General features: G+C 36.5%; 2 protein-coding genes across 5 annotated transcripts in view; one reads left to right on the forward strand and one right to left on the reverse strand.

The window, feature by feature from the left end:
* The window catches only part of LOC111873270 (WD repeat domain phosphoinositide-interacting protein 2), a 52,552-nt gene extending 48,750 nt beyond the window's left edge, over nucleotides 1-3,802 (forward strand). For all 4 annotated transcript variants that reach the window (XM_023867832.2, XM_023867833.2, XM_023867835.2 and 1 more), the window contains one exon: nucleotides 2,696-3,802. In XM_023867832.2, coding sequence (XP_023723600.1) covers nucleotides 2,696-2,805 — 110 coding nt within the window. In that variant the 3' untranslated portion in view covers nucleotides 2,806-3,802. The remainder of the gene's footprint in view (nucleotides 1-2,695) is intronic.
* Nucleotides 3,803-12,640: 8,838 nt separating this feature from the next.
* Nucleotides 12,641-14,099, reverse strand: part of LOC111873272 (nuclear protein localization protein 4 homolog) — a 64,689-nt gene continuing 63,230 nt past the window's right edge. The window contains exon 12 of the mRNA XM_023867839.1: nucleotides 12,641-13,460. Coding sequence (XP_023723607.1) covers nucleotides 13,119-13,460 — 342 coding nt within the window. The 3' untranslated portion in view covers nucleotides 12,641-13,118. The remainder of the gene's footprint in view (nucleotides 13,461-14,099) is intronic.

A 14,099-nucleotide genomic window follows, 5' to 3' on the forward strand; every position in this document is an offset into this window, starting at 1 on the left:
ATTAGAGACTGCTGTTGGGTGGGAAACGTACGTAATTTGGCTCAGTGACCTCCTTTGGAGATATGAGGTTCTTTTACATACCGTAAAGCTATGATACGGGACCCACAGCTTAAAGTTCCTCCTGGAGGACTTGTTCCCTGAATTTTTCCGCCCTTAAAAATTCGACGACCTCCGCCAGGTATTTGAACCCGCGTACTACGAGTCATGAGGTGGGAACGTTACCTCTAGACTACGGAGGCTGCTGAGCTAGTCCCTATCTCTGGACCCAGGGACAGGGACTAGTTCTATCGATTGGGCCCAACTGAGTAGGTTTTACTTGAAGATGGAGGCGGAATCCAATTTCTGAAACATTGTGTTTTGAAATATAAACAGGACGGTGTTTAGATAAAAACAGGATGATGGATAATGTCCAGAAACATAATATCTATACTAATGTACCATCATCACAAACTTTAAGTTGTAAGTGTTGTGCTAAACAGTCTACTTAGATTAGATTGTGACCTTTTTACATTTATTTCTGTATTATTAAATTAAAAAGCAAAATGTTACATTCCCTATTTCTGGCAGCTTGATATTTTGATAGTACTCTCATTTCATAATTTATTCCTGAGATATTATTAAGGCAAACTCCCAGTTATCCAGTATGCAAGCATCCAGAATTCTCATGCAACTGGCAAACACTTCAAAGAAAATTTACTGTTTTTATAAAGGTATTCAAAAACAATTTGTGATGTGCATATGTTCACCCACCATGTGGTAGATCTCTTGTGAGCACTAGGAGCACTACTCATCATCCTTCCTCATGCAGATTCCATTATAGTAGGGGCTAGTTCAGTTTGTGATCATATTAGGCCGCACCATAGCTCATGTGGTTAGTCACTGGCTTCCCACCGCAGTGGTCCGGTTTTGATCTTGGGTCTGGTCAAGTGGGATTTGTGGTGGACAAAGTGGCACTGGGGCAGGTTTTCTCCGAGTACTTTGGTTTCCCCTGCCAATCTTCATTCCACCAAATTCTCCATCATCATAATCACCTGGGCAGGTACAGTATGCTAATCAGTGGCCACCGTGCTGAGTGGACTCAGGTGGACTCCACCCCCCACTAAATGAAATTAAATTGTGATCATATTACAGTATGGGTGAGGGCACACCAAGGAAACTGGAAAACACAACACAACTGCAATTTCCGAGAACTGTTATCAGCCTGAGTTGAACACATGTTACTGAATGGAGCAGCATGAATTGAGGAAACAGCAACACAGTTTCCTCAATTTTCACTGCTCCATTCAGTAACATTTGTTCAACTCAGGCTGATAACAGTTCTCAGAAATGTGGCTGCATTGCGGTTGCCAGTTTCCTTTGTGTGTCCTCACCTTATATGTACCAAAATCGTCACCCATAAATCCGTGTTGCCTAGGAAGACTCCAAGGCAAGAACTAAAGGAAAAATGTGTTATTTTGACTCTGTATTGGTTATCTATAAGAGCTTTCCTCATGCAACCAACAGATTCACATACACATTAGGCTCTGTTCCCCATACCTGCCAGGTAATGGGGGAGTTGACTGTATATTACATTTTTGAGTAGCATATGAATATAATGGTAATATAATATAATATAATGACTCTAGTTCCAAATAACGAAAGCTTTCAGTATATTAGATGCGTAAAATGATTGCAAAAAGTTTTATCTGAATGTAATACTAATTGTAATTAGTAACTAATTCCAGTTATCAGGGGAGTCCAGAATGATTTTGTAGAACATCCAAAAGTGATACACACAAAATTATATTTAAAGATTTGTACAGCATACACTTATTATTGATCTAAGGGAGAAAGATATGGAGTGCCCTGTAATTGAGAACCCAAGGTGGCAACACAGCTCTACTTTTTTAATTTGTGATGATGGTATTTTAATACAATTACATTGACTTTCTGGACATTGTCTATCGTGTTTTTTTTTTTTTTTTTAAGAACATGTTGGGCATTATCTGTGGTCCTGTTCTTAAATAAAAACACTCCATGAAGCAGGGTACATTTAACTTCATGCAGGATCTCTGTGTCTGTGCATGTGAAATAGTGGAAATATGATGAAAATAGAATCTGGTAACTTTCTACTGATGGTATGATAATGTACATCACCAACTAGTGATGACACACATTTGTTCCTGCAGTACCTGGCATATACAATAATAAAAGGCGTGCATCTCTCTATTTCTCCATTAAAAATGCAGGATGTGCATAAGTGATACATTATTTTTTAAACAACATTATCACATAAATCCACAGCCTTTGGTATCTTTCATGCATATTGCTTGATGATCTAGAATGTCAGATCAGTGACAAAGACAAGTCCTTTTATCAATAAGGGAATTCAGTGTAATGTAACAAATTGAAGTTACCGTTTTTGTCTCATTTGTCATTGGGTGAATTAAAAGGCAGGCAAGTTAAATATACAGTTTTTACAGATTCATTTCCTTCAGAGTTTGACATTTTCCTGATAATGACTCAGGTATACATATTTGGATAATGGAATATAATTTTAGTAATATTGTAGTCTAGTAGTAAAAAGGCATAGCTTTCATATCAGTTCTCATGTTATAAATTCTTGAAACATGACTTTTCCTTTCCAGTCATCTTTGTGATTTTTATGTTATTTGTATATAGACTTAGTGCATTTTTTCATTGGTTATGTTTATAGAATCAGAGAAATTCCATGAGATGGCAGCAGCAACAGAGTCCCCACCAAAGGGAGGATTCCGTTTTGATGATGAAAGTGAATTTCCACCTGTCACACAGAAAACAGAATGAAACAGGACATTAACATATGTGACTTGCATATCACAACCAGCGAATGCATTTTTGATTTGTACAGTGCTTCTTCTGAAAGTAAGCAAAACAATTATCATCCTTTCAACCTTACTTCTTATGAAGCAATCATATATATATATATATATCAGAGCACTTGGAAACCTTTTTTCCCTCCATTTTCATTTTTTTTCACACAGGTGAAGACATGTTTTAAATGTTAAGTTCAGTTGTCAGTGTGTGAAGACCTATTTTTATTTGCAATAGTGTAAAAGTTAAGACTTGGGCTGATTCTGGATAAATATAGAGACATCAGCTTTCTGTTTAAGAAACAGTGCAAGTGATTGTGTTTTGCTGTGTGTCTGTGAGCAATTAAAGTACACATTTGTGTCATAAAGATAATTGTAACATTTTGACTAGAAAAATATTGTCAGTGGTTATTTATAGTTTTATGCTCTAACCAAAATAAATCCTGATATGTTGTTTCATATCGAATAAAGTGGAAGTATGTGCTAGTATATTGAACTGTTAATATACTCTTGATTCACGAATATGGATTTTCTAAATGTGTTGCCTGTAATGTAGCTATGTGATTGATGTACTTTATGCAAAGTTATATATTCGTACAGCCTGTGTTGATATTAGATTTATCGTTTTCCCCCTTTAAATCTCCAGCACTGTTCTGAAATGGAGTTACCAACATGATATCATCATCATCATCAGTATTAATATAGCAAAATGTTAAAAGCTAAGAAACATGTGAAATTTTGTCAGTTTTGCCACTCACATATTCACTATAAAGGTTCTATCAAAATATGAATTAGAGACCTTCGCTTAAGGGATACAAATACCAATTTCAGTCACAGATCTGCTGTAAAGATCTGTCGATTCATTTTTCATGCTTTTATGAGACATTTGAGATCTGAACTATTTTTGGTTATGTAATTGTACATAATAATATAGAGAGTTTACTTATAATGAAATAAAACATTTACTTTTATTATTTGTACATAGAGTGAAAGATGCAGAAGTTGAGTGGTGCCTGACCATCGAAGCCTTTTCTCTTCTCCGCATATATCCAGGACATCCCCTAACCTGGAAATAACATTTTAAGGCTAACTCATCTTACATATTTCTGTGTGGTGAGATGGTTAGTAGCATTTTCCTGGGTGGTATCGAATATAATTGTTGTAGTGAAGAAACTAAGACTGTCTGAACTCCTGACTAACTGTGGCTGATTCACAGCACATTGTGCTTACAACTACAGCTACTAACATTAAGGTCACGTGGGATGTTTGGTAGATGACCTTGAAGGTGATGGCAGCATATTCCTCCAAAATGTTGGTACTCATCCACTGAACTATTCCCTGAAGACTTAATCTCAATACTCACTGCCATGGGAACCTCAAATCTCACAAATGTAGCCTTAGCTTTATCCGCTTTAAGATTTCAGTATGCTAAAATTTTATTTTGAGCTAAATGGTTATATATTTGTTTAAAGGAAACCTGTTCATGACAGAATTCATTGTAGTGTATTGGCCTACATTGTGTGCACATTTCTGCCAAGACAGTGAAAATTTTTGGCAAACCATTATGATTATGTCACATGTTTACAATTCTGGCTGTAACAGTGTGTATTCTTGTAATTAAAATATTTTATTCCAACATTAGGATAATACATGTACATTCATAAATTTTAAGTTTATTACACATGTACTTCTAACTCCATTCAGGACAGTCCTCCTAAGATAAAGTTGTCCCTGTGTTTAATTAATTAAGCACTATGCCATGAAGACATATGGGGGAGTGGATGTAACATCCATGTATCTTTGACCTTGGCACTAGTCAGAGGCAAGCTGTCAGCTTTATGCTCTGTCTACTTTACAACTGGGGAAAGAGCACCAGGTACCTATTGGATAGGAGGCTGGGTGGGCCTCAGAGGTGGTCAGGACGATGTGGAGAGGAAATATTTTGCCCCTACTGGGACTTACACTCTGCTGCCTTGGCCATCCATTCCATAGCCAGTTGCTGTGATGATTGCGCTGTTCTTCCTCCTGTGAGAGTCCCTGAGAAGATACATCACTCAGCTGGTAAAGAAATTCCTTGCCTTTTATGGAACCTGAAGGTTCATTACCATGTTCTTAAAAGACCAACTCCCTGTGTAATATTTCTAACATGCTAGCTTTTTATAATGAAGGGTTATTAGTCCTTTGCCCAGCCCTCAACCTGAAAGACCATGCCTTGTCAGCTATATATGACTGCTTGTTGGACATGCAATACACTAAAATTAATTCACACATCTTAATGTTATGATGATATTTATGTTAAGTGGAAATATAATTTACATATCAAATCCCTTTGGGGGCACGTGGTAGCATATTTGGTTGAGGCACTATGCTACAAGCCAGAAGGTCGTGGGTTCAAGTCCTGATGAGGTCATTGGATTTTTCTGTCAACCTAATCCTTCCAGCTGCACTATGGCCCTGGGGTTGACTCAGCCTCTAACAGAAATGAGTACCAGGAATTAATTAAATAATTCTGCGGAGTAAAGCACGGCCGGCACATAAGGCTGACAACCTTAGTGCCATCTTTGAGCCAATTGTGTATAAAATGTGGGTCCCTCAACGTCTCACAACCCTATGGGCCTTCACGGCCTGTTACAGGGATAGTTTTACTTTACTTTATCAGATCCCTTTGACCTGAATGATATGCAAAAAAGACAAGAAAAAGAAAGGTACAGTTATCCCTGTGATAGGCTGTGGATGCTCACAGGGTTGTCACAATCCTACACAATCGGCTAACAGATGGTTGTGATGTAGTCAGCTTTACATGCCAACTGGTATCCATTTCTGTTAGAGGATGTTGATCCCAGGGCCATAGTGTGGCTGGAAAGATTAGCTCATCAGGAATCAAACCCGTGACCTTCCAGCTTGTAGCATAGTGCCTCAATCAACTATGCTACCACGTGCTCCCACCTTAATGATATGCACAATACTTAAGTCAAAATATGGCACACAGAACATTTTAAGGCATTTGATGCAAAGCAAAGCTGTCTCAGCAGCACTAGCAAATCACTCTCTTACACCACTCAACATTGCCTGATACAGGGTATGAGTGCTTCAGCTGTGGCTGAGTGCATTCCTTTATCACTTGCACTCACAAAAGCTGCCTACGATAAATGATCGGGAGCAACTCCAATGAATAGAGCTTGAGTTTCTGATGTCGGTCAAAGCTGCTTATTTTAGTAATGACAGCTGAGTCCTCAGTTTTATCTAATTGACCATTTTTATCTCATAAACAAAAAGTACAGTGTCTTTCCTATTAGGGACCTAATTTAAGCATTTTTCTTTCCAGTATAGCCTACAGTCAGCTCAGATGAGTTGAAGGGTCCAATTTTTGTCTCAATTCAAGCCATATATTTAACAGTGTTTAAATTAATGTGAACTGTTGTGTTTCATTATTGTTGCTTGCAACTAGCAGTCCCTGTACTAATGATAAATGATGCAACAGATGGTGTTAAAAATAAGAGCAAAGTTTTATGCCTATGAAGCAGAAAAATTATTTTCATTATATAAGCATTTTTAATGAAATGGTCATCAGATGATGAGTGTGCAAATTGGATGTCTTGAAGATGCAGGAAGTGTCTGTTCAGGCATGTGGTATAGCCAGTGTACATATATAAATACCAAAACTTTTAAAAAGCATTGAGCTCAAATATAGGAAAACCACTCATAGACTCAAATTTCCCATAGGAAAAAGAGGCAATGTGGCTGCCTGAAGTCATTCTTCTGTTTAGATGAAATATGGGTTAACCAAAACAATACAGATAAATACATTTGACAGGACTAATGAAGAAAGGGGGACATGTGAATTTCTCTAGAAAAAGATAACAGGATTATTGTGTGCTATGTAGGATGGTCGAGAACAATTTTTATTTCTGAGAGCAAGTGGATCTTTCATTCACGTCCACAAATGTGTGACTTATGATTATCATTTGGAAATGAATGCTGATAATTTTAAAGACCGATTTTTAAGCAGATATCTAAATTATTTATAAGATGGATCCATCATAATTATGTAATGTCAGCTATCACTACCATTATAGAAGCAAGTCCGTAACACAGGGTATTGCAAAAAGACATCCAACAGTTATTGTGAAAGAATGGTATTGAATTATTACCTAAGGAAAACCATCCTGAAATTACTCCTTGTGTTGCTTCATACACAAATCAAGAAATGTGTATGAACTAGATCAGACAGCAAATGAAATTAGTCACTATTTAATATTACCTCACATTTTCACTCTAACCCAGTCAACTTGATACAGGCTCTAGTGAAGGGAGAAACATAGATGAAAGTAAGGATTCAGAAATAAGTGACATGGAAGGTGAAGAGGGTTACAAGAATGATAAGCCATTGGTTCTTCCATTATTTTAATTGCATGGTTTGTTTTTATCTAGCAAGACATTCTGTCAACAATTATCACAGCTCTGAAAACAAGAATAAGGCAAGGCTTTATATTCTGCATGAAATTGCTTGCTGAATATTACATATTCTTACTACCAGAACTCAGCATTGTGTGTATGAAAAGAGTCTGCTGCTTGCTTCAGTCTCGTTTCTTGTTTGACTTAATTCTTCAACTCTGAAGATGGAGGTGACATGTTCCTCTGAATTGTCAGTTGACTTTCAGTGGACTATTACATGGTATTATACCCTAGAAGATAGAATTCATGATAACCACTGCTTGAAGAACCTCAAATCCTATCTACTTACAAACCAGTCTTTATAACTCTCAATATTCATTTCCAAATGATAATCAGAGTATTGCATTTGTTGGCTTGAATGCCAGTCAGCAAAAGTGCAGTTCTGCACATTGTTGCAAGTCCCAGAATGTGGGATATTCCCAAAGAATTATGTAGTGAAACTGAATTGATTCTCAAAATGTCATAACATTGGTACAATCTTGATAAATATTCATTGATGAAAGCCGAAAATGGGTTGATTTTAAAAATGTAAAAACTGAGAGCTGTCTTTTATAAACACAAAGTAAAGAAGGGGCCACAGTGAAAACTTTGACATGCTGAATGGGGGTACCATTGCTGCTTAGTGACAGCATGAATCTAAGTAGCTTTACAGCTTCTCTGCATGTACAGTAAGCTATAAAGGTTCCTGTACAGTCAAAAAAATTTGTGAAATGTTTTGGTGCCTGCAGAATCTTTTTCCAAAAGCACCTATATTAAAGCTTACTGACTTACTAATTTGCCAAAACTATGTATGAATACTACCAGCATGTTAAACAATTCTTGAGAACTTTATGACCCTCCTTAAAGAAGTCCATGACCGTGGGGTGGAGGTTAGGGAGGAATCATGCATTAAGGCATTAATGTGGATATGTTAAACAAATGAACAACAAAGCAAAGTTCAGACACAGGCAGTGTTATCACATTTGAAACAAAACTAGAGTATAAATTCATAATTCAAAAAGTCGCTGTAATTTCTTGTAGGCATGCATAAGAAACCTTTGGGGTTTGTTTTTTGTTTTAATTTGAATTGATGTTGAGGTACCAATGAAAAACTCATGACCCAAGATGAAAAGTGCCAAACTGAATACATTTCTTTATCTATATATATACTTTATTACAAATTAATTTATCACATTTGTGTTGTACAGGAAAAGTATGTAAAGAAAAAAACATGAGGAAAAATTAATGCTGTAGTTTTTATATATGTATACGTCTGTAATACATACACACCCAAAATAATTAATTATAAAGTACCATGATTTGTTATTTCTTACATGTGTATGTCGTTTGAAATGAGAATTACCGTTTATTGTTTTACTGTCAAGATGAGTCCTAAAAATTAAGAAGCATTAAAATATGGGGCAATATACATTTAAATTAATTGGTGGCATTTTCACTGAAACTTTCATGTCTGGAATTAAATTAATGGTAGATTCACATGTTATATATTTGGGCATATTAAACATTTCTGAAAATCCTAGTACACTATATCATCTTTCCATCCAAATGAATCTTGATCATCACAGATAATTTTTCCTCACAGAAAGTATTAACATAGAAGTTTTGCAAAATATCGTTGTTTGTTGTAGCTGATCTGTTCTTTTAATTAGAGAGGATAAAATATAACAGTTATTGCTGATTTATGTTTCAGAAAGTATTGTTTAGAATCATATTTCCAAAATAAATGAAGTTGTATTTTGAAAAAAGGACCTGGCATTATGAGACTGCTGTTATCTGTACTCTAATGAGTAGAATGCTTTTGCTAAGATAACCATGAGTGACTTAGAGAATAATGTAAAGTTTTGTATGAAAACTGATTACTGTAGCTTATGAAATACTGAATTTGAAGAAACCTTTGCTGCACACTCAAGTATTGTAATTATGTTACAGTATCATGTAAGCGGCCTCCGTAGTCTAGAGGTAATGTTCCCACCTCATGACTCGTAGTACGCAGGTTCAAATACCCGGCGGCGGTCGTCGAATTTTTAAGGGCGGAAAAAATTCAGGAAACAAGTCCTCCGGGAGGGACTTTAAGCCGTGGGTCCCATGTCGTAGCTTTACAGCATGTAAAAGAACCTCATATCTCCAAAGGAGGTCACTGAGCCAAATTACGGACATTTCCCGCCCAACAGCAGTCTCTAATACCTCTGGTAGATGGGGGAAGCATTATAGATACCTCTCAGCTAGTAGAGCCGGTCTCGCTGGCTGGGCGGGACTGATGGTAAGCACCAATACCGGTAGGATATAGAGACTGGTAGAAATCATAGAGGGAAGCACAATGGACCAATACAGGTCTAAGTGCATGGGGAAACCCACCCTCTCCAATAACTAACTAACTAACTAACTACTGTATCATGTAACAGTTATGATGTTGCTATCAAGACTGATATTTTGATAGGTTTCTGAAAGACTGAAGACACTTTTATTTCTATACTGAGATAATTTTTCTCGTTCTGACAAGTTTTGACTCATACATACTTAGTCTTTTGAGCAAACCAAGCATAAGCATTAAAAGTTTCATTTTGGTGTATGAGCAGATATATGATTCCATACAAAAATGTATGTGGGTGCACAAGTTTTATGACTGCATATTTAAGGAAATGTCTGAATTTATTATTTAATAAAAGGTAAAAACATAAGCGTTGTCCCTGTGCTTAATTAATAAGCACTATGCCATGAAGAGATATGAGGGAGTGGAGGTATAGCTCCACATTTGTGACCTTGGTACTAGAGAGAGGTGAGTGGTCGGCTTCATGCTCTGGCCGCTTTACCAGCACCTATTGGATAAGAGGCTGAGTGGGCCCCAGAGCTTGTCTTGATGCTACAGGGATGACAAAAAATCTTTCCCCAGCCAGGAACAGTACCCTGGCTGTCCAGCCCATAGCCTATCAATACCAACTGAGGTATCCCGACTCCATATATTATTTAGTAAATTTCACTTTTCAAATTGTGGCTCCCACTTGCAAATTTGACTCCATCTGAATGGAATTGTGCAATATGAGTAGAATCAAAGAGACATAAAAAGTATATCACTCAAAAAATAATTATTTTTACACACCGTACACAATAAAATGATGTTCAAATGGAAATGAAAAGCCATCTGACATAGTGATAATGAACTTACCAATCAATAAATAGTATTTCACACATTGTAGACAATCAGATGCCATAATCAATGCTCAAATGGAAATCAAACTCTATTCAACATGTAAGATTTGAGGCTTTCACGGCGGTGACTATGAAGAAAGCAGTCTTCTGGGATTTGGCACCGTGTATATGTGGTGTTAACCGACGTTTCGGAGGAACGTATCGCCCCCATCTTCAGGGTAGAAGAAAAAGTATAAGAATTCTGCAAGCGACAACACCGTGAGATGCTTTACCGTTTCTCACGGTGTTGTCGCTTGCAGAATTCTTATACTTTTTCTTCTACCCTGAAGATGGGGGCGATACGTTCCTCCGAAACGTTGGTTAACACCACATATACACGGTGCCAAATCCCAGAAGACTGCTTTCTTCTATTCAACATGACAAAAGAATGTTCTTTACAGTCACATTGTGATTTCTAAATAAATGTAATGAATCAGTCATATTCTACATCAGTACAGAATTGAAGTCCATTTGCTACCACAGGAACAAATTTTGAATCATTTCACTGTTTAACTTCAGACACACACTACAACAACCATGTTCTTAACATATCTGCAAACAGTATCAAAAGATACCTAGTTAATTTGTCAGTGACATAAGAAAAACAAAGTTTCATGTTAATAGTCTAACCAACAAAAACTTGTTCTTGTTGCCTCCCATTTTTCTTCTTTCCCTAATGCATTTTAAATTTCTGTGACTGATGGAAGTATGAAATTATGAATGTGTATTGTTATGCAGTACACCAACAGCAGATAGAATACATCAATCTATGCAGCAGATTTACCAGATACCCCAGAATTCAATGACAATTCTTGACCTTTTTAAATCTAGTCACCAACATTTCCAGCACTGTTCCCCTAATCACATGCTTTGGTAAGCAATATTCATACATTTCCAGTGAATAAAGCAATATCCCAGATCATATATATATATATAAAACAGCTTCTTTAAAGACAGAAGAAAAATGTCCATGAAGAGCTGAAAAGAGTTATCTGTGGATGTGATGTTACATCCAAAATCCTACTGCATGTTAATAGGCTGTCTGGGGGACAGTGGATAAGGAAGATCAGAAATGCAGAATGCTCTGCAATCAGTGGTGATGATACAGTAGTTAGTTTAATGGAAACATAATGTTGTTTAAGCATTAATGGGATAGTGATGATTCGTGGTTCAACTATTAAAAGATTTAAATCAGTCCACTAATAATACTAAATAAATAATACACTGAATTACTGCAACCAAACAATTTAATATGCATTACATAATGATGGGAAACTGAAATATCATATTCTGACCACATTTTATGAGAAGAAAATGTTCAACAAAATACAATAATTCTCATAAATTACAATTAGAAGAAGCATCAAACACAGCAATGTTTCAGATCATTTATACAATGTATATCAGTAACATTCCATTTTCTAGTACCATGGAATCTAAAAGAAAATGGAAAATTTACCAACATAACAGAATAACTAACTTTCCAAAATATGTCAGTTATAAGTACATAGTAGAAGATATATGTGAACCATTTATTTTAAAGAAATTTGCTGTTCATTAATAAATGCACCATTCTGAGCATTGTCTGTGGTATATAACTGAAAACTAACAACTGTCATGGCCTCAATATGCAAATCACTCCTATACACATCATTTGAAAATTGTAAAACATCTGACAGTCAAATCACTTACTGTTAACAAAGATCCTTGGTCAACAGTTTCTTCAGTGATGATGCTTGTGAACCTAACTGCAACTTGAACACTAAAGAATACCGATCTTTTTGGAACCTTCTGTCACTGTAAATGGCCAAGATTGGAGGGGTGGAAGGGTCATGCAGCCAAGCAGAACTTATGAGTAATTAACATGTGTAATGAGTCAGACATAGGAAGGGCCAGTTCTAAAAATACACTGCAATATCATACCTAGTACAGTATTTAACGTTGAGAAGTTACAGCATGAAACATTACACACTGTAAGCACATTACTGTTTTTCTCTGACCCCTAGACCACAATTCAGTGCATGAGGCAGGAAGTGGTCAATACAGCTAAGACCAATGTAAATATTAACAAACAAAAACATTTTTGAAAAGAATGTTTGTACTGTCTCATCACAGTGGTATGACAATGTAACAGTTATCAGCCTATATATTTTTCAACATGTCCTTATCCAGTCTCCTTCAATTAAATGAAGGCCAAGGGCTATCTGGTGCCTTAAATCCTGGACTGGTGTATGAAAGCATTTTGTGAGAACAAAATATCTTGACTGAGTATCCATAAATCAACTCACCTGGACTCAAAATGATTTCATGTTAGCATACTACATCTCAAGCCCAGTAAATTGCATAGAGATCAATCACCGTGCTAGTCAATGACATACTGCATTCACTCCTGCATACCTAACATCAATTAAATTTCATATATTAGTTTCATAATTTGGTACATTTTCCAAATCCAACTGCAGTGCTATATACTATTTTCAAATATTAATTCAAATTTTTGGGAAAGAAGAAAAAGGTTATGACTATTCTGCAACATCTGCTAGTATAAAATAATTAAGAGTGTAATTAGGATTACACATGAGTGAATACAATATTTCTTCTTATTTTCCAAACCAGTTAGACGTACAGGTGACGAAGTCTACTGGTCTATCTTGGCAGGCTACACATCTCACAGCTGACAAGCTCTGGGGAGTTAAGGTATGTGCAGTGTGGACAGGTCCAGAGTGGGCCAGGGTCTGCCTGGCTAGTAACTGCCTGGTCATTTCCTCTAACCAGCCCACTTTCACTGCTATCTGTCAGAAGACCCATCCCACTACCTGCTGCAACCATTTCAGCAAATGCCACACTTTGTGGGCGTGACTGTGGTGGAGATGATAAACTTGCTGCAATCAATTGCTCAACTGTAGCCCAATGTTCTGAATGGGACCAATCTTGTGCTTGCTCAGAATTTTGAGTCCTAACAGCTTCCAGAATGGGGCCCATATAATCCTAAAAGACAAAAAATTTCATTAGATTCTGCTGTGTATAGGCAAGTATCAAATCTGTCCTACCTGAACAAATTATACTTAGGAAAGTTAAAGGTTAAATAACCTTATAATTTCTCATGTGCATTTGCTTTCAGATATTTTTAATTCACACCAGCTGAAAAAGTTTGTATATTAAATTGCAAAGAATCTAAGAGGTTTATTTGGTGTAGTACGAGTCCTTGCTGCAACACATTTCTATTCTTATTGGAAAAAGCTCCTGTGGAACATACTGATTTATTGATTCAGTATTCAGTTTCCCCAGCCATGTAGTTTTCTGCAGCTTTCATCAGCATAACCACTATAAAAACTTGCAAACTTTGGCTGCTTTCCCCTGTCAAATGCCCACAATTAGAAGCATCGTTGTAATACAGGGTTTCAAGTTGTTCTTGTGGTTTATGTCATATTCAGTACATAATTCACATTGTAACATTGCTAAGAAACAACAGTTTAGGCAACATGTAACAAAGAAACATAGCTGAAATATTGTTATTTCAAGGTCTGTTAAAAGATACTGTCACAACTTAGATGTTTAAAAAGGAACAACAGGGCCATCTAGTGAATATCCAGCTGGGTCTGGTATGTTACATAACAAATCCTGCAG

The sequence above is a fragment of the Cryptotermes secundus genome, unplaced genomic scaffold (genome assembly GCF_002891405.2).
Source record: "Cryptotermes secundus unplaced genomic scaffold, Csec_1.0 scaffold131, whole genome shotgun sequence".
Classification (NCBI taxonomy): Eukaryota; Metazoa; Arthropoda; class Insecta; order Blattodea; family Kalotermitidae; genus Cryptotermes; species Cryptotermes secundus.